Source organism: Atractosteus spatula, chromosome 12 (genome assembly GCF_055471065.1).
Source record: "Atractosteus spatula isolate fAtrSpa1 chromosome 12, fAtrSpa1.hap1, whole genome shotgun sequence".
NCBI classification, from domain to species: domain Eukaryota; kingdom Metazoa; phylum Chordata; class Actinopteri; order Semionotiformes; family Lepisosteidae; genus Atractosteus; species Atractosteus spatula.
Genome location: NC_142717.1, coordinates 40598103 through 40617195, shown reverse-complemented (window position 1 = coordinate 40617195; position 19093 = coordinate 40598103). Strand labels below are relative to the sequence as shown.

Below are 19093 nucleotides of genomic sequence, written 5' to 3'. Positions count from 1 at the left end.
GTGGATCTTTCAGAAAAAAAGCATGGCCAACTGATAACCCCTTTCCATCACTGTCGTCTAGTCTCACAATGATTTTAGTGATGCCACACTGACATTCAAGATCAATGCTTGTTTGTAAGGATCTCTTCGCTGGAACCTTTTGTATCTGAGTGCTGATAGGTATGATGATTTTGTAACTCCGGAGTGCTTGGAAAGCAATGTTAGTGCCCCCTGAAGTTGTTCTTGTCCAGGGAGACACATTCCGCATGGTTCCTTCTGTAGCTTTAAAAAGCACTAACTGGGCTGGTGAAAATGTAACTGGATTAATATTATTGACATTTGAGTGAACCTTTCTTACATTTTTAGGGCCGTTGCTTCAATGGAAGGTGTAAAACGAAAGACAGACAATGCAAATACATTTGGGGAGAGAGTAAGTGGAAGAAGAATGAATTTTCCATCCGTGTTTTATTCAGCCTTTCAAATATAAACAAAAGTATTCACTTTAAGGTACATGCTAGCATTTGTTTTTCAGAAGCAACTTCTGCAGACAAGTTTTGCTATGAGAAACTCAATATTGAAGGGACTGAGAAGGGAAACTGTGGGAAGGATAAAGACACTTGGATTCAGTGCAACAAGCAGTAAGGCATCCTGACATTTTTGTGCTCTCTTATGACATGTGGCTCAGATTGACCTTGTTATAAAAACAGATGCTTCAGTTTCTAAAAATCTTCAGATTACATTCTGTACCCATGTCCAAACTACTATTAAAAGCTGTTTGAAGAAACCTTGATCATTTTTAATTGTATTTTTTTGCTTGATCTAGAGACGTGCATTGCGGGTATCTACTGTGCTCCAATATCTCTCCTGCACCCAGACTAGGAGAGCTGCAAGGTGGTTTGACTTCCTACACAGTGGTTCAGCAAAGTGCTGCTTTAGACTGCAGGTAATGAATTTATTGCAAAGGCAGTGTGTCATAAAGTCTGCCCTCCTCCTTTTCTGTGTCCTGCTGTCTCCTAGAGGTGCTTTTGTGTGAGATTCAGTTTGATTTCCATTTCCATTCTCAGAGCTCAGAATGTGTCATATGAATTTTGGTTGTTACTGTATTTCTAAAATGCAGCTGGAGACCCGATTTCAGCATGATTTCAGTTTGTTCTGTAGTGTTTTTAACCAGTTGCTTTTTGGCGGTTCCATTTTAAATGTGTTCTGACACAGAGGCCTTCACTTGTTAACTCTTATGTCTAGACCCAATGTTTACTCTGCATAAACTCTTCTTTTGTCAGGTCTTTCACAAATGCTGAAAAAAAAACCATGCAGGTCTCTGTGATTTGCAAAAAAATGTTATATTCATTATGGTTACATTTCATACACTTGATGATTTGGAATCACAAAATGCAATAAGTAATTTCGTAATAATTTGAAAATATATTTCCTTTCCAGATAGTCACATGGATATGGAATTCCATGGAGTTTATAATAATAATAATAATAATAATAATAATAATAATAATTAAAACATTTTTAAGGGATGATTTATATTGGTGTACTGGCTTTAGGATTTTACAGTGCTTGCCCTGATTTTCATAATATGTACAATATATCAGGGTGGTAAATTAATCATCAGTTTTTGTTGGTAGTTCTTCAGAACTACAGCTTTATTTTATATTACGAGTGGAAGTGAAAGGGGCTGAAAAAATGTCAATATATACTACCTGGATGATGTTTTCAATGTGGTGTCTGAAGAGGAGAGAAAACTAGGGCTGGTTTCTGCTTTGCTGTGTCCCGGCAGTGGCGGCCATGTGATAATTGACGGAGATACGGATCTGGGCTACGTGGAGGATGGGACTGCCTGTGGCACCGACAGGCTCTGCTTAAGCCACAGGTGTCTCCCGGTGCAGGAATTCAATTTCAGCACTTGCCCTGGCACCACCGATAAGAAAATCTGCTCAGGGCACGGGGTACGTTTAATATCCAATTAATGTTCCCAGCGGTTGACGATTGCCGGGAGGTACAGCAAGCACGCCGTGTGGCTGCAGCCCTTTATCACCGTACATTACTTTAAATTGATTTGAGACCGCGAGTGGCTCCGCATGTGGTATTAATTGTCATCCTGTTAAATTCACACAGCCTTGTTAAAGGCGCTTGGTTCCTGGAAGCGCCTTTTCATGAAATAGACGTTCTGTTAGGTGATCGAACCCTGGTGGGAGGCCGTGGCACCCTCGTCACATTTGCACAGGACCACCCAGGGGGCTGCTCGTTTTAGTCACGCTGAAAGGGTGTTGTGGCTCTGTGATGTCCAGGGGCTGCCTCCTTGACAGAGATATTGCAAAAGTACTGTAGCCCCGCTAGAGGATTTTGGATCCATCCGTCCATGAGGCTCCAGGAAGCTTTTTAAAGAAGACCCTGCCCGATCACTTCTTCACAGTAACCACTTTAACTAGACAATCGCACATCATGGAAGGTGAATAAACTCAACGTACGGTCATCATACGGTCCTGCAGTGTTATGCATGTGCCTAGCAAAAGGAAAGCTTACTTAACTAGTTCTTCTAGGAAGCAGCAGCATTAATGAATGCAAAGCATACAGTAGATCATATTCAGTTTTTCAGAAGCTTTTTGATAGTTTCTTGCAACAGAGAAATTCTTTAAATTACAGATCTTAGGCATTCAATGTCAATCCAAAGAAAAGCAATACAATTTAATCTACTGAGGAAACTGTTATGTACAAAATAGAGATGTATACTCCACGTAAAGGGATATACTGTAATTATGGAGTACGTGGGGAATCTGTATTGGAACATCATTGCTCTGATCGTTGCTTGACAGATTGAATTAAGGGCCACTCTTGTGCTCCTGTGCCCCATGTGGAACATTCGCTGGTGTGTTCCAGTCTGGTTGACTGAGCTAACCAGGCACTTACTGCTTTTGTGCACATGGTTTACCCAAAGTGACCCAAAGCACTTGAGCCCTTCACCAAAGTCAATAGCGATTTACCCCAATAGCTTCCAGATGCAGTCCTAAGTGAAGTCAAGTCATTCTTGAACGATTCCCACTGGGTAGACGAGTACACTAGACTCCTTTTTTTGACTCCAGAAGTTTTTAATACTGTGGGGCATTGTCTAGCTTGGCTTGGGAATACTTTGATATTATGCGGTGGTCTTATACAACAACAGCTTGCATTAGGGGCATTATTACAGGTACCATAGTTTTCCTACTCTTTCAAAAACAAAATTCTGTCCCTTTCTTGGTTTCAGAAAGGAAGATTTTTTTTGGATAGAAAAACTAGTGTGTTTTTTTATTTTGTGATAGTGCTTCCCTAAATAACCACAGTGGGCTCTGCCACACCATTGCCAATACTTAGCTTGGCTCCAAAGGATCTAAACAAGAACTCCACAGGGAGATCTTTAACCTACTGTCCCATTAGCCTTAACCTAAGGGCTGGCACTGGGTTTTACCAGTCATTCTCTAATTTGTCAGCTCGGAAACTAACCTAGCTATTTTTGTCTCGCCGCAAGGCCCTTTAGCACTCTATATTTGTTTTGGTTTGTCAAAAACTTTATCGTTCTCTCTTGTCTTAAGAGTAGACAACCACTCCCAGTTACGAAAACTGTTTATAGCGGAATGTGATTACAATCAGATGTATTCTGTTCCTCTCAAAAACCCTTGCTAATGCCTTGATATTCCTCTCTCGTGTGTCTCTAAGCTGCCATCTAGTGCCTTAAAGTGACACTAGCACTCCTAGACCCGGCTTCATTTTTACAAATCTCTCTAGATTATATACTGTACTGTGGTCAGTGCACACAATAGTCGAGTTAATACACAATAGTCGAGTTAATACACAAATGGGTCACTCGCTAAGCCACATCGGAAGCTAACTGACTTTCTTTACTTTTTCTTAGGTCAGTCACACTTTTCTGTGGAGTTCAGCTATACTTGAACTAGATTTAATTGTTCCTTATTGTGTACACAGAACTAAGCAAAATTGTTTTGATCTTTGAACTACTGCTGCATTTATTTTTCTCTTTAAAAGCAAGGAAACGGCAAAGGCTTAATTTTCAAAGAAAGATAGCAACAAAATGTAATAGCAGAATGACTTATTTAAAGGGCGTTGTAATTATCTGTCCTAAATTGTATCACTGGTGACCCAGTTTGACAGTAAACCATAATCCAACAATAGTTCAAAAAGACATTTCAGTACTTATTCTTGCTCTCTTCTGAATCAAAAGATTTATTAATCTGTTGTTGCAATAATAGACTTTGAAATGGAAATTTACCTTAATAATTAAAGGACAGTGTCATTATGTGCATGCTCATCAGTATTTCTCAACCAAAAGTACAGTGTTGGTCACTGGTAAACTGATAATTGTCATTTTTAATTGCATTTGTCAATGGGAGAAGTCGTGATTCCTGCATTAACTTAAAAGTTCTTTTCACAGCTTAATTGGTGAAAAGCACCAGATGGGTGAATTGTTAAACCTTTTGCTTAAGGATAAGTAGACTGCAATTTATTGATAGTTACTATTGTGGAAGTAAAAATAGGTTGAGACCATTTCAAAGGGATTTTTAACATTCTTTAGTCTCTACTGTCATTCTGTTTCACAGTATATTGTAAAAATATCTTTGTATATAAAAGATTACTTTTAACTGGAAAATTTTATGTCTGCAGTTGTTTTCCAGTTATTTTGATATTTTCTATTTCAGACAGTAGGTTAACTAAGAGGATATGTAGTGGGGGAGCATATCCATATTGTTCAGGTGTTTGTATACCATGCTGCGGCAGTCTCATGTGCTGTCTTCCACCTCCTTATGATAAACCTTGGAGAAGAATCTCAAGACTTACAATGCAGGAGTAGTTATTTCCCTTGGGGAAATAGTGCTAAATAGAAACAGTTGTGAAATATTGTCATAGACCATACAATAAAATATTAAAATATATAATGAAATTATTTCAATAAATATTTAAATTTTGGGAAATTTCAGGCCTACATCATTTGCTTCCTGTCTCATGAGACTTAAAAGCAAAATCAATAGTTTGTGAGATTTGATGAGCTAGTTGATGGTGCCATAATTCTTTGTTGCTTGGCTCACATTTCCTAAGTTAGCAAGTCCCGATGTACTGTGCCGTGTTAAAAAATGACACAGGTTCTGCTTTAGCTGAAAAGGCTTTGAATGCAGTTGTCTCTGATTCTCAGTACTAAGCTTAAATGAACTGATTTGTAAGAATCTTGGCAAAAATGTAAAGTAAAAAATTCAGGCTCAGTGCTATATAATAGAAAAGTCTTGTTTTGTAAGGCTCTGTCTTACTTTGTGCTGCCTTCTCTTCTGTATCCTAGGTGTGCAGTAATGAGTTGAAGTGTGTGTGTTACTTAGGCTGGACAGGGGAGGCTTGCGACATTGTTTTTCCTCTGAGCTCCTTAATTGCCGGACCCACAATCCCTGTCAACGGTAAGTACTTGATAGTATCATTTTCGGGTGATGCAACTAGATTTTGATTTGGGATAAGCTTTTGAAATTGAAGCCACACAAAATAAACTTGAATTGTTTGCTTAAGAGCCAAATTCCCTGCCTTTTTAAAATAGTGCTAAAAAATAAAAATCAGTTTTGAATCCTGTTTTTTACTCACCCACTCCTCATCTGTTCTTCATTATTTAACTAAAAGGGTGTTTTTACATCCAGGGACACATGCGTTTTCTAGGAGCAGTGACTTCCTGCTGCACATGAGAAATGGTTAACATGTTGTAGACATTTACCCACATAAGAAAACAGGTAGATCAGCTTTGATTACTGTCTTGGCTCCTCCAGACACAAACTGTTTATTCGGTTAAGATCACTTGTAACATTGTAAAGATACAGTCACATTGCAATTTTACCTTTTGTGATTTAGGGTTTAGAAAAATTATATTCTGCTATTTGCCTTCTGTTGAGGTAGAAACATTAAGCAGAAATTTCCATTTTTAAATTCATAACACAAAATAGTAACAGTCATATCTCTAATAATGCTCCAATTAGATGACTTAAGTTAACTTCTGGATTAAAAAAAACAGAAATGCACTGCTGAATAGTGATAGAGTGATTATTTGAGCTCTGCGGACAAAATGCAGAATTAATTTGATTTTGCAAGCAAATACCATATTAGTCACTGGATTATGAGCCTTGGTGGCAGTGATTTATTTTTGAAAGTGTTCAAACAAGTTTGGTTTTTTTTACAAATTGTTTTCGTCACTGTTTAGAAAATTCACTGTGAGTAGGATTGGTCAGTCTTCAGATAATCCATTGCTGTAAAGTCTTGAGACGTCGTTTTGTTGATTGTTTTAAACATAATTGAGGAACGGCACTGGTGCAGGAGCTAGCATGGCAGCGCTGTGGCCCTGGGTTCAGCTCTGGACCTGGGCTGCTGTCTGTGTGGAGTTTGCATGTTCTCCCTGTGTTCACATGGGTCACCTCCCACAGTCCAAAGACATGCTGGTACAGTACGTTTATTGGCCCTAGTGTGAGTGTGTGCATGTCTGTGTGTGTTCGTGTGTGCCCTGCGATGGACTGGCATCCCATCCAGGGTGTATCCCTCCTTGCACCTGTTGGCTGCTGGGATAGACTTCGGCTCCCCCACAACCCTGTATTGGATAAAGTGGTGAGAAAATGGATGGATGGATCTAATAGTTGATCCTTAAAGCACGAGGACTAAAAAGTGGTCTAAAAACCAAGTCAGCTGCTGAACGCAATTTGGCTGCTGTTGAGTTTCATTGTCAGTGAAGCCTATTACGGGACTCTCATTTTGAAGAAAGATTAGTGAATAGAGGTGTACTGTATGTGTCCAAAGGCATTTCCTTTCCAATGTGGGAAATCTTAAATGGAGTATTATAAATCAATTATGTTATGTTTGAGATTTAATGTTTGCTACCATATGTAGCATATTAATGGGCATCAACATACAGTCATTTACTAGCAATAAAAAGTACTATTTGTTTATTTACGCATTAATTTAAAGTCAGCGTGTTAATTATGTGTCACTTTCTGGTCTTTTTTTTATAAAACTTAGATTCCATTTTTATTATCATTGTGTTTTCTGTTGAAACTGCTTTCATACATTTTTTGTTGACAGGGTCATGTCTTTGTTGGATTTCTTGAGTGGTGTAACAGTGAGGTTAGATTTCAGTTCTTGTCTGTTGTGAGCCTACTGTGGTGATTGTCTGTACCATCTGTGTTTTTTGTCATAATCACTTTCTTAAATCCCTGTCTTTCTGTAACAGAAGTGGTTTATAATGTTCATTCTAAAACTTTGTTACATTTCCCACATCCCACCTACTGGATATACTGTTTAATTTAAATTCATTTTTCATTCTGTTCTTAGTGTATATAAATCACTGAGTTGAGTGGTTTAATCACATGAGTGAAGGACATGTACCTTACACACATTTATCTGTATGGAATAATTTGAATTTCTATAAAATTTCATTTGATCTTTTAAATATATTTCTGCAATGAAAAAAATAATTATGACTAGATATGTGCAAATATTGTGTTCACTGCTATTCCCTATAGTTGTACAATCTGTTATGTGGTAGAAAATTATCAGTACTCTGAGATGTTAATACAATTAATTATATTTCAATTATTTCTTTACTGTGAAAGAGTGTAGAATTTATTTGGTACCTTTTCTTTCATGGATTCCAATGTAATGCCATTTTAAAATAAAAATGGATATTTATTTACCCATGTAAACAATAACAGTAAAAGAATACAATGCAGTGATTTAAATGTATGTGATTTAGAAATACAGTATGTGAAAGGGAGCTACTTTTTCCACCAGGGAAGTTCAGCATCCACCTGGGTGATATATAGCAGGCATTATACATTACGTGGTCCCATTACAGAGTAGATCAAGTGAGACCTGATTCGTCTGCTTCATCAATAAAAGTAAGGCTGAAATCTAGAGAGACTGGATTGAATTTTGCTATGATCATAACATCTGGGCTAACACCCTGCAAACAGTGTCATGCGACCATACAGTCAGAATCACTGACATCTCATCTGAACTAAAGCACAGTGTTACACCAACACCACTTACAGAAATCTGTTGTTCCTTGAAAGCCCTCCATCCTAGTACTGACCAAGCCCAGGCTTGCTTAGCTCCTAGGATCTGACAAGATCAGGCTGTAAGATAGAAGAGCTGTTGAGTGCCACCATACGGTTTTGGGTTTTGCTGAAAGGAAGCTGGGAATCACTGGGGCATCAGCTCATTGTGCTGCTTTGTGCAATGGGTCACTTGAATGGTTTAGGTAGCAGCCTTCTATGCAGTGCACTAGCTTGGGGGCAATTAGCCTTACTTAGTATGGGATGCATTCAACAAAGATATATTGACGTCTGTATAGATTCCTCTAATGTTTTTTTCCCCGTCCCTTTTCAAACAGGTGTCATTAGCACCAATATCATCATTGGTGCCATTGCTGGTACCATTCTTGTGCTGGCTCTGATTTTAGGAATTACCGCCTGGGGCTATAAGTAAGTAAACAATACTGTGTGGATTAGCCGTGCAAGGAAAATTTCAAGCTATCTCTTTAGACCACTGAATATTCTGGAAATATGAATGGCTAGAAAATTTTTAAATTCAATTTTGAACTATTAAACCTAGTATAGAACTGGATTCTTCCTTGAGGTAGTGTGACTAGAAGGACCAGTGAACATAAACCTATAGTTATTTGGTTATTTGGTTTTAGGGATGACAAAGCCAATGTTTTTTCCTGCCCGCCCTTCAGTTCACTTTTCCTTGCTTGCTCTTAGTCCTGGAGGTTTGAGTGGCGGATCCTGTTTGGCCAGAGGTCAGAGATATAACCGCTATCCCCGACAATCTCAGGCAGTAACCGTCAGCTCCAGTAAACTTAACTACAGACTTAAGATTTTTATGTCACCCTGAACAGATTTGTTTTAAGACTTTACAGTGTTGTGGGTCAACAGCTCTTGCCAAAGACAATCTCTGTCTGGTCTGTCTCTCCCATAGAGGACGAGGAATCGTCTCTCTGCCCTCCATGTGCAGGGTAACTGGTCTCTGGCGTGATGAGGCTCCATTTCCAGCTTCTGCTGCTTCCTTACATATTTAGTGCAACAATCCCTATTCCCTACAAAATGGCCATACAGCAGTGTTTCAGATCTCAAGAAAAAAAATTACATCTATTTAATGTTTATATCAATGATAATGTATATACAGTATACAGTATATTGTTTTTATAAGATTACCCAAATGAGAATGGAAGATATTCTGACAGACACAAACACAGATAGTATTAATTAATACATTTTTTTACTGGGTGTGATTTTCTGTCAGATAAAATATATACGGTATCAGTCATGTACTACCCAGAAGTAAAATAAATAAATGTTTTTTTATAACTGATGGCAGTACTCTTCTTGGTCAAGGTTTCACATTTCCTATTTGAAATGCTTCATATGCATATCAGAACAACTGAAGTCATTTAATTTCTTCACAAAATAATGGTGAAATACTTAAATCTGTTGCCATAGATTTCATAATGTGTGAACTGTAATTCTTTATTGATAATGTGACTGTGTAATTCTCCTTTGTCATTTCACTAACACAGGAAAATCCTCTGTAAAGTCTTTACAATGGTAACTGATTTTTATTTCTTTCTGTTCTCCAACATGGAAAGAAATTATCGCCAACGAAGGTAGGCACCATTTGAAGTCAACAAGTTTGTTTTTTTATCAGTACTGTTGTCTGTAAATCCCAGTGTTAATACATTTTTGTCAAGTAAGTATGTGAAATTGTATCAGTGATTTTACTAGATTATTTCATATAAATTTAATTTTAAGTGAGTGGCAGCCCTCTATGATTCTGGCTTCTAAGGTCAAACATTGGACAAATGTTACACTACAGCTCCATACCTCGGTTACAGGACTTGCTCTCTTGCTTGCTGGGAGGAGTTCAAATGATTTGTAATGTACTGTATTGCCTCATGTTAAGGACAGGGTCTCCTATGTGTATTGGCAAATGTGAAATACAGTATTTCAAAGCATGTATTTTATTTAAAAAAGGACATACTTTCAAATGGCCAGGTGATTTTTTTTCCTGACTCAAATCAGGAAAAAAAAGCTAGGAAATGTATTCATGTCCATTAAATGTACAGTAGTGTAAGACTATCGCAAAAGACAGGCAGTTTTTAAACTGAATTTATTATCATCCGTGTAACTATTTTGCCCCCATCTTTCTCTTCCTAATATAGTATAACCCCTAAAACATCAAAGTTTGTAACTAACATTACTGATCCTTAATGCACCTGTTTTTCACTTTTGAAAGAGATTAGTATTATCACAATCGTGCTTGTTTCTTTTTGATCTTTACAAGTCAGTTTAGTAATTCAGTTAATAGTCAAGGTTGTACAGGATCTTCTGTAAAATTGCTTTATAGAAAAGAATACGGTTATTCCCTGAGAGTCTTCTGGATTTGAATACATAGTGCAAATGTAGTGTATCATACTCTAAAAATGAAAAAGAAAAAACCAAAACGTTTTCTATAACAGTTTGAATACATTTCTGCAAAGGCTGAAATAAACAGCCATGCAGAAAAAAAAATCCCGCATTTCATCTTTCTACATTCTTTTATGGTCTCGAGGCAATTTGGAGGGAAGTTATTGGCAGGTATTTCCACACCTTATTATACTTATAAAAATAAGTTATAGGTTAGACAACCCATATATAAAGGGCCATTTAAATCAAAACATTTAATTTAAACATTTAAATTCAAACTCTGAATACTGGACACAAACGTGCCTTTACTGACTGGGACAGGAATAAGAGAATTTCATATTTACTGGTGTGTCAGTACTCTTGTCTTAAATATTTGTCTTCAGTTGTACAATTTGTAAGTCCTTGTTTTTGCATTGTGAGTTAAGTTACAGTATATCTCAATTTGCTTTGATTGGACTTTTTCATAAGCACGGTGCAGCTTGTATTAAAGAAATGCTGCTGTTTTCTTGCTTGCATCGAAGAGGCTAATGGAATGCGCGAGAACCTCCTGCCATGTCTTTATTTATTGTGCGTCGCAGGCTTCTCTGTCTGATCGGGTCTCTTCTTCTGTCATGTCTTTCCTCTTGCTTGTTTGTAGACAAATGCCACCGGGAGACTATGTTAAAAAGCCAGGGGATGCCGACTCCTTCTATAGTGACATGCCTCCTGGAGTCAGTACAAACTCTGCAACTAGCTCTAAGAAGAGGTCTGCTTATCTGTCGCATTTTCAGATATGTTCCTTCACTCCATCCATCCCATCCATTAGTCAGAACATTTCATTGTTTGGCATCAGGTTTGAACATTTCTTCCTTTTCATTCTCATGTGACTTGTAAACGCCAGCCTTTTTCTTTGTTTATTCCTTGCATTTTGGTGTTAAGAAAGAGAGTGCTTCTCAAATTTAGAAGTGTTCATAAATGTATGAACTGAATTGACTAAAACCACTGCTGTAGGCAAAGAAAAAGGTTACTGTATTCACTGTGTTTTTCTCTCTTCAGATATGTGACTTTCACACCCATGGTCTGGTTTTAGTTTTCCACTCACACATTCATCTTTAAAAAGATTTTTCATCATGATCAAATCAAAGGTTTTAGAAAGAGATCCACAGGAACAACCGGTGCAGGATTTTAAGCTGTAGATTTGGAATCTTTATCATCATCCTTACTGAAGCACAGCACCTTATCTTTCTAATAAAGCATTCTCAAGATGACCAATAAGATCCTTGGTTTGGAGTCATATTATCTCTTCTCATAAACTAACTCACTGGTCTGATGGAGCTAATGTTATCCTGTCCATTTTAAATTGAACATATTTAAAGACTTCTGCAGTATTGTTATGAAAAGACAGAAATAATTACACTGTTATATGTTTATTTTTCTGTCAAAACCGTATCCATGATATTGCTGATTCTTGTTCAATAATAAAGGCAATTTTTAAACTAAGTGACATGTTTAAGCTGAATGGCGGTTCAATCTGTTCATTCAGATTGACTCTTTACGATTTGTTGATGTACAGATACACATAAAGGCCATGTGCCCCAAGCAGAGCCTTATCTCTAAACCAGATTAATTATGTTGCAAGTCCTCCAAGACACTTAATTTAGAGGAATTCTGTTGCCTGGCAGCAGTGGCTCATAGCTTTGACTATGACTATATCATAGCTTTGTATATAACTACATTATAGACATAAATATCCTCAGGGACAAGTGTTTTTAAAGTGATTGCTTTGAATTATAAAATAGTTTTGAAACTTTATATATTAATCAGAACCCAGATCATCAAAAGTAAGAACAATGTGACGTTTATTCATATCCATTCAGTGTTTGTGTTCCTGTGTGATGGAGTCTGTGGTAGTGAGGCTTGGGTGTGTTATAATACCTGCAGTATGTAGTGTTGTACTCGTCGTCTGCTATGTGATTTTCGTTTGTAGTGTATGCTGACTTAGAAGGAGTAATAGGAAGAAAAGTGGCAAAGATGCTTTCTTGTCATAGTATATTGCTTCACTGCTTGTTCAGTTGCTTTTGTGTCTCTTCTTGTTTAGACTTTACCTTCAGGAGAATTTTTAACTTCTTTTTTAGTACTTCATGTTGTTAATTACATAATACACATTTCTGCAAAGCACTAAAAGTAAGAAAGCAATCTATGATTGTACAGTATGTAGACATTTTTATACGAGAGAATTGTTCCTATTTGTTAGCAAACCCAGCTCGCCTATTAAACTCTGATACTGTAGATGACTGTCCTGATGTAATTGAATTTTGGGGGTTTTGGGTAAAAAAGTGTTTATGTTTGGGTGTTCCTTTATGTCACTATTACAAACTTAAGAATATTGTGGAATTCTGGGAAAACAAGTAATATTCCTTTTGAAGTAATGGTGGGATCTTTGATTACTAGCATGTCACCAGGGTGCCAAAAACCTGCATATGCTGTACTTAGTGAAAAAGTTATGTGTTCAATTATAGTGACTCCCCTAATGAAGTCAATAGTCTAATGACTTCATTATATATAATTTTATCTACAGTATACCAGACTTTATTTAGAACAGGTTTTGTCCTGTGCATATGTTTTACTGTTTAAATGTTAAACTAGTTAGAATCAATAACTGAAGACTAATAAAAAAAAGCTCTGTGTATTTGTATGATTTCTTCACAGGATGATCTCTACAGTGTGACTTTTGACAAAACATCATACTGTAAATTGAAAGAACTGAAAGAGTTGTTTGACACCTACTGTATAAAGGGAGAGATTAGTACTGTATTCAATTCTAATATTGATATGAAGACAGCATGGATTTCAAGTTACAAACCATAGATCTGTTCATAGACAATCAAAGCTAAAATGCCAAATAAACATTTAATTGTATTGTAAAGATGCAGACATTGAGGATCAGCAGTTAACAATTGTCTTACTTCTTATTTCAAGATCAAATGGATTGTCCCATTCATGGAGTGAGCGAATACCAGATGCTAAACATATTTCTGACATCTGTGAAAATGGACGCCCTAGAAGTAACTCATGGCAAGGTACCTTCTTTCTTTTTCCATGAAATTAAGACTTCACAAAGCGCATTTCAGACCTCCGCTAAATAATGTAGTACAAATAACGACGCACCAGCACATGGGCGTCTCTGTGTTTGGTCTAGCTTTTTGTTTCAGTGGGTTTGGTGATTCTTTGGGTTATGATTCGGGCACTTTGAGCTACCCAAGACAGCAGTCACACACTTTGTAAAAGCATTTACGATGGAAAACAAACATTTTTGTGTTCTTCTAACCTGTATAAAATACACATGTAGTGTACTCCTTCCAGCTCTGTGTACTCATCCCTCAGACCAGCCACCATTATGTACAGTATGTTTCCTTAGGACACTGTTTCCCAGCTTAAAACCTACTGTGGAAAATACACTGAAGTAAACTGGGAGCTCAGAGGTATTGCCTCCACTTTGAGGTCTTGACCACATAATGTAGTGTTCTAAAATAATAAGCTCTGTCAATATTTTCAGGGAACCTGGGAGGTAACCGGAAAAAACTCAAAGGAAAAAAATTCCGACCACGTTCAAACTCAACAGAGTAAGTCATTTTACATTCTTTTGCTGTCTGGAGAGGGATTTATGTGTTCATGGTAGTAGTTGTAAATTATGACTCAGCAGTTCCAGTTTTTCCGGCATCTTTTTTTGCCAACGGAGGCTGAGCTTATATCGTACACTGCTGCAGACTGTGGTGCAGGCTAATTGGGGAAATTAACGTGATCGTTATAATGTTAAAGGGGAACTGCAATGCTATTTTTATATTTGGGGTTAGAAAGAATCGGCATCAGCAATCATTGCATTTAAAACTACAATAAAACTAAAATGTACACAGTAACTTGTAAAACCTACAATGTCACAAAATAGACGGTATGCACAGTTCCCTGTTCTGTGATTCAGAACGAGGAACAAAACATCCAGTGATGTGATGTGGCATTATTATATGGTAAAGAAGCAGGCTTGTGAAAAGATCATTTTTAATCCAATAGAGATACTGTTCTCTATTTTGAGACGGTTTTGCCAACAAATACTACTTACCTGTTAACTCTGCATGGAGATCACGTTGGAACATTTCTGCAGTGAAATGTCTGCTGCTCAACCTGTACTTATTCACTCGTACATCGTATTACATTAGTCATTAACGTGACTAGTGAGCAGGAAGGGCAATTAGTGGGAACTCGAATAAGAGTTTGTGACAACATGGCGACTTACATTACTTTGACGAAGTTCACGATTTTGTGCTTAATTTGAAATTTGTAATTTTTTTCTATAACGTCAATGAATTTATTTTGTTACTGAGATCTGATAACCAGTCTGAGAAATTGGGAGTGCAGTTCCCCTTTAACAGTCTAGCCCTGTATCATAAGAAAACTGTGAGAAAGTTGAATCTGTTTTTGTTAATGAGTTTTCTGATACTTTAGTTAATGTCACTATGTTAGTGACACTAGTTAATGTTATTATGTAAAAGTGGAAAGGCAACAAAAATGTTTTTAAGACAAAATGTTTCTTCACCTATTTATCACTAAAATGAGAAATATATTATGCAGTATATCCTGAAGAACATTTGTAATTTATACTTAAAAAAATTAAAATGTGCATGTTTAATGTGATTGATTGACTGTATTGATCTGGTTTGTACTGTTTTTTTATTTTTTATCAATGTGGTTCTTGTTTTAAATGCTGCTTTTTTATTTTACGCATGAGCCCAATGAACAAAAACTGAATTGCTTATCGAAATGACCCTGAGACCAAAATGCAGAGTTGATCAAATTGCCTATATCGTTGTTGCCTTTATCCTATGAGATCCAGGCTTTGTCATCTGTACTACAAGCTACCTTACAGCTGCAGTTTTTTTTTATTAAAGGAAAATACATACAGTATTTTTTTCTTGTTGAGAATATCCACCTGTAATTTCAGTCACGAAAGTGGCTGTATCTTAAGAATATTCAGTGTCTATAATCAGGTGGGATATATTTCTTTTCTGGATATCCACGTGTATGGATCCCATGGAGTTTACATTTAAGAATAATAAATACCTCTATCTTACAGGAAAAAGTCTTTAACATACAAATAAAACAATTAGTACCACTGTATTGTCTATGTGGTTTTGAAACACATACAGTAGCAGTATTAGTAGGCAAATATCATTTGCACACTGACATCTGAAGATAACAGGTTCAGCTTTGCTTTTTCGACACAAAGATTTCTACTTCAGCGAAGCACAAACCCGATGTGTTTAAAACGCACACTTGCATCTTGGTGGGGTAAACAGAATGTCTTTGCTGTGCACTGCTGTGTTGTAAGATCTCGTCTCCTTCTTTCTCTACCTCTGCTGTCTCTGTGTGTTTACCATTGCTTTCTGCAGGTATTTAAGCCCATGGTTCAAAAGGGAATATAATGTAGCTAAGTGGGTAGAAGATGTGAATAAAAACACTGAAGGACCGTACATTAGGTATTTCCAAAGATGATTTCCCAGTCTTTCTCCTTTTTTATAACCTTTTTTTTCTTTTTGGTCAAACAAGATCCAGCTCTCCACTAATACTGCTGGGCCTGCTTTCTTGTTTTTTGATACAAGGTGTTGGGCTCCTTTGATCATGACAAGAAGAGACACCCAGGGCTTCATCTGTTTCCAAAGCGCAAAGACACCCCTCCTGCCAAAACCCGCCTTTTAAAAGATGTTTGCATGCTTACCCTTTACAATACCATTGGCTTTATATTAATTTCTGACCACATAAAAATTAACACCAACCTATCAAGGTAAATGGGAGCAGCATATGATATTAAGAGTGAGATTAATTCTCATTCCCATAACTTTGAAAGACATCTGCTTTTATTTTTTATGTTTTTTATGACAAGTGAGCTCCTGTTGTGTGTGCTCCTGTTTTTTACACTTGAAAGAACATTTAAGACAATAAAAGGAACATTAGTTTTGTTTGCATAGAAATGCCTAAAGAAGCTCTTCATGTTATCTCTAATATACAAGCTCCAGTGAAATTCTAATAAAAACACTCCTACAGTATTTGCTATTTAGACATTTCTACTTAGAGGTATATATGGACGAGGATGTATTTCTAAAATACAAATGTATTCTTGCTCTTGTGATATTTTTCAACTTTCTGTTAATCCAGCAAATGCCTTCTCGTATTTTACAAAGCTGCATCTCCGAAAGTGAGGTGGGGTTGAGTGGGGGTTGAACAAGGTATTCACGTCACACGCTGTTCAGTTCTTAAGGCAGTGTGGGTGGATACATGATGCCCTTTGGCCCCAGACTATTAGGCAGGAAAAAAACCCAGAAGAGAGACAATGGTTTAAACGACTAAGGATGAAAGGACAACTCCTATTATAAAATTTGGGAGGTTTAATTAAAACCCTTGAGATTAAAGAGCAGGGAGGGAGTACGGAAGGATACTCTGGCCACACAGAGGCTGCTGAAGGTATGGAACAGGAACCACTCAATGAGCATGGCGTTGAGCGAGGAAAGTATGGGGCACACAGCAGCTGTTGCTAGGGGCTACTGGGCTGCCCACTCATACTGCTGCCGTGTATCACAGGCATCTCAGGTGAAGGCTTGTTCTGCCTGGGTATGTTTTCTGCCAGGATTAACCATTCATTTTAAGGTGTGTTTCCAAAGTCATCACTTCAGGGGTGAGGGCAAAATAAGTCCTTCTGATCTAGAAGGGCACTGTTGGTATTGTAGGTTTTGCAGGCCTCCATATTTTTTATATTTCTACAACTCTCCCTTACAGCTGGGTATTTTTTTTTTGGTGTTCGGTAATACGTGGATTAAGATTTTCGACTAATTAAAATTTTCTGTAGGTCCTTTTAATTATTAGATTTTTTTTCTTCGGGGATCTAATAAAAAATAAACTAAGGGTTAGTGTAGTATGACAATTAAGTGCGAGTAAATCCAGCTTAATTTGTTTGTTTTAAAACTGTAGACTTGTCAATCAAATTTTTTTAAGTATGTAAAGTATTTACAAAGTGTTTTAAAGTAAGTAAAAACACTTTAAACATACTGTATGTATTGATTTTGTTTGAAAAATTGAAAATATCTGAAAGGTCTTAGAAAGGTCTTTATAGTACTCACATCTTAATTCAACTGAAGAAAAAAGTGTACAGTACTGTATGTTTACTGAACCCTGTTTTTTGGGAAGAACTTTGTGAATAACTTACCATTTTTTACTTAAATCTTGTATTTAACTCTGTATTCCATTGGTAGATTTAAATTTAAATGCTTACTGTTCAAACAAACAACCTACTGTACATATCTGATGTGTGTTATTTGTCACAATTATTGAATATTCTTATCAGGCTTTAGTATTCCTATTCCTACAAAAAATATTTTATATACTGTATGTGCACTTTTCAGCAAACTCAAAGTGCTCAATACATATGATGCTTGTAATCAAGGAGAAATGCTCCCCTCCTCATTTTTATTTTACTTTAATCAAATATATACAGAAGACGATATATTTCTAAAATTAAGAAACCCATCTATTAGTTGGCATTGATCATACTGTAAGGAAAATACAGGCAGTTGTGTTATCTGAGAAGTTAGGTTAAGTTAAAGCATTTCCTACTGAATACAATGCAGTCCATTTCCTTTCCAGCACAAACACTATTAGTGCAGGAGCCTGGATTTAGAAATGAAACAGTAGTTCATTTGAGCAATGAGTGACTGAACCTCCCAAGTCAGCTAGGATACAGTGTGCTGATGCATATCATCAGCTATGAATCTGAGCTGTAAATATGCAGAGAACAATACGAATGCTAATATCCATGAACTAATCTGATTTATTTTAAGTTTAGCAGAGGTATGCGAACTTTTATAGCAGAAAAAATTAGTATCTCTCATTGTGGAGTATTTCAGAGCCATGACTTCTGGTTTTCACACTGTGCTGGACTTTTAAAGACTTAATTTCAATCGATGGTTCACTTAATTGGTCTATATTAGCACTGTTCCCTGGTCTTTACATATTATTTATATATGTATAATGAATTATAAATTAGCTATAAACCAAGGTGGACTTAATATCACAAAAGCATATGATATCACCTTAATATCATATCAAAATGTATTTGGTTAATGCTTATATTCAAAACAACTTACACGTGTACCCATTTAGATAGCTGGGCCACTTCAATGGAACAATGACAGAGCAGCACTTTGCTCAAGTGTACAACAACAAAGCCACAGGACTACCACAGGAATCTGAATTTGGACCACTTCCCTTCCTAATCTAAATCAAAGACCTACTGTATATTCTGGTATAGTTAATAAACAAGTCTAGTGCACAGCTTATATCAAATTAGAATGATCAGTAAACACTGTTGAAGCCAAACAATAATTCTTGGAAGACCTATTTAAGTAGCCATGTGCAGGGTTTTGAATGCAGATTGCAACAACATAAATTATAAATACTGTATGAAATGGGAAATTCTAATCTTGCACAGGCCACTTATGAGAAAGACTTGGGTATTTATAAAGATTTATCATATTTCATCTTCTAGACACTGTAGTAAAGCCATAATTAAGGCATCCAAAGTTGAGATACATTATTATACTTCAAAATTCAAATCA

General features: G+C 36.7%; 1 protein-coding gene across 1 annotated transcript in view; it reads left to right on the top strand.

Moving 5' to 3' along the window:
- The window catches only part of adam22 (ADAM metallopeptidase domain 22), an 85691-nt gene that overhangs the window by 60106 nt on the left and 6492 nt on the right, over window positions 1-19093 (top strand). The window contains exons 20-29 of the mRNA XM_088928874.1: window positions 346-409; window positions 512-617; window positions 803-922; window positions 1766-1934; window positions 5309-5420; window positions 8384-8474; window positions 9638-9655; window positions 11092-11199; window positions 13413-13513; window positions 13990-14056. Coding sequence (XP_088785000.1) covers window positions 346-409; window positions 512-617; window positions 803-922; window positions 1766-1934; window positions 5309-5420; window positions 8384-8474; window positions 9638-9655; window positions 11092-11199; window positions 13413-13513; window positions 13990-14056 — 956 coding nt within the window. The remainder of the gene's footprint in view (window positions 1-345; window positions 410-511; window positions 618-802; window positions 923-1765; window positions 1935-5308; window positions 5421-8383; window positions 8475-9637; window positions 9656-11091; window positions 11200-13412; window positions 13514-13989; window positions 14057-19093) is intronic.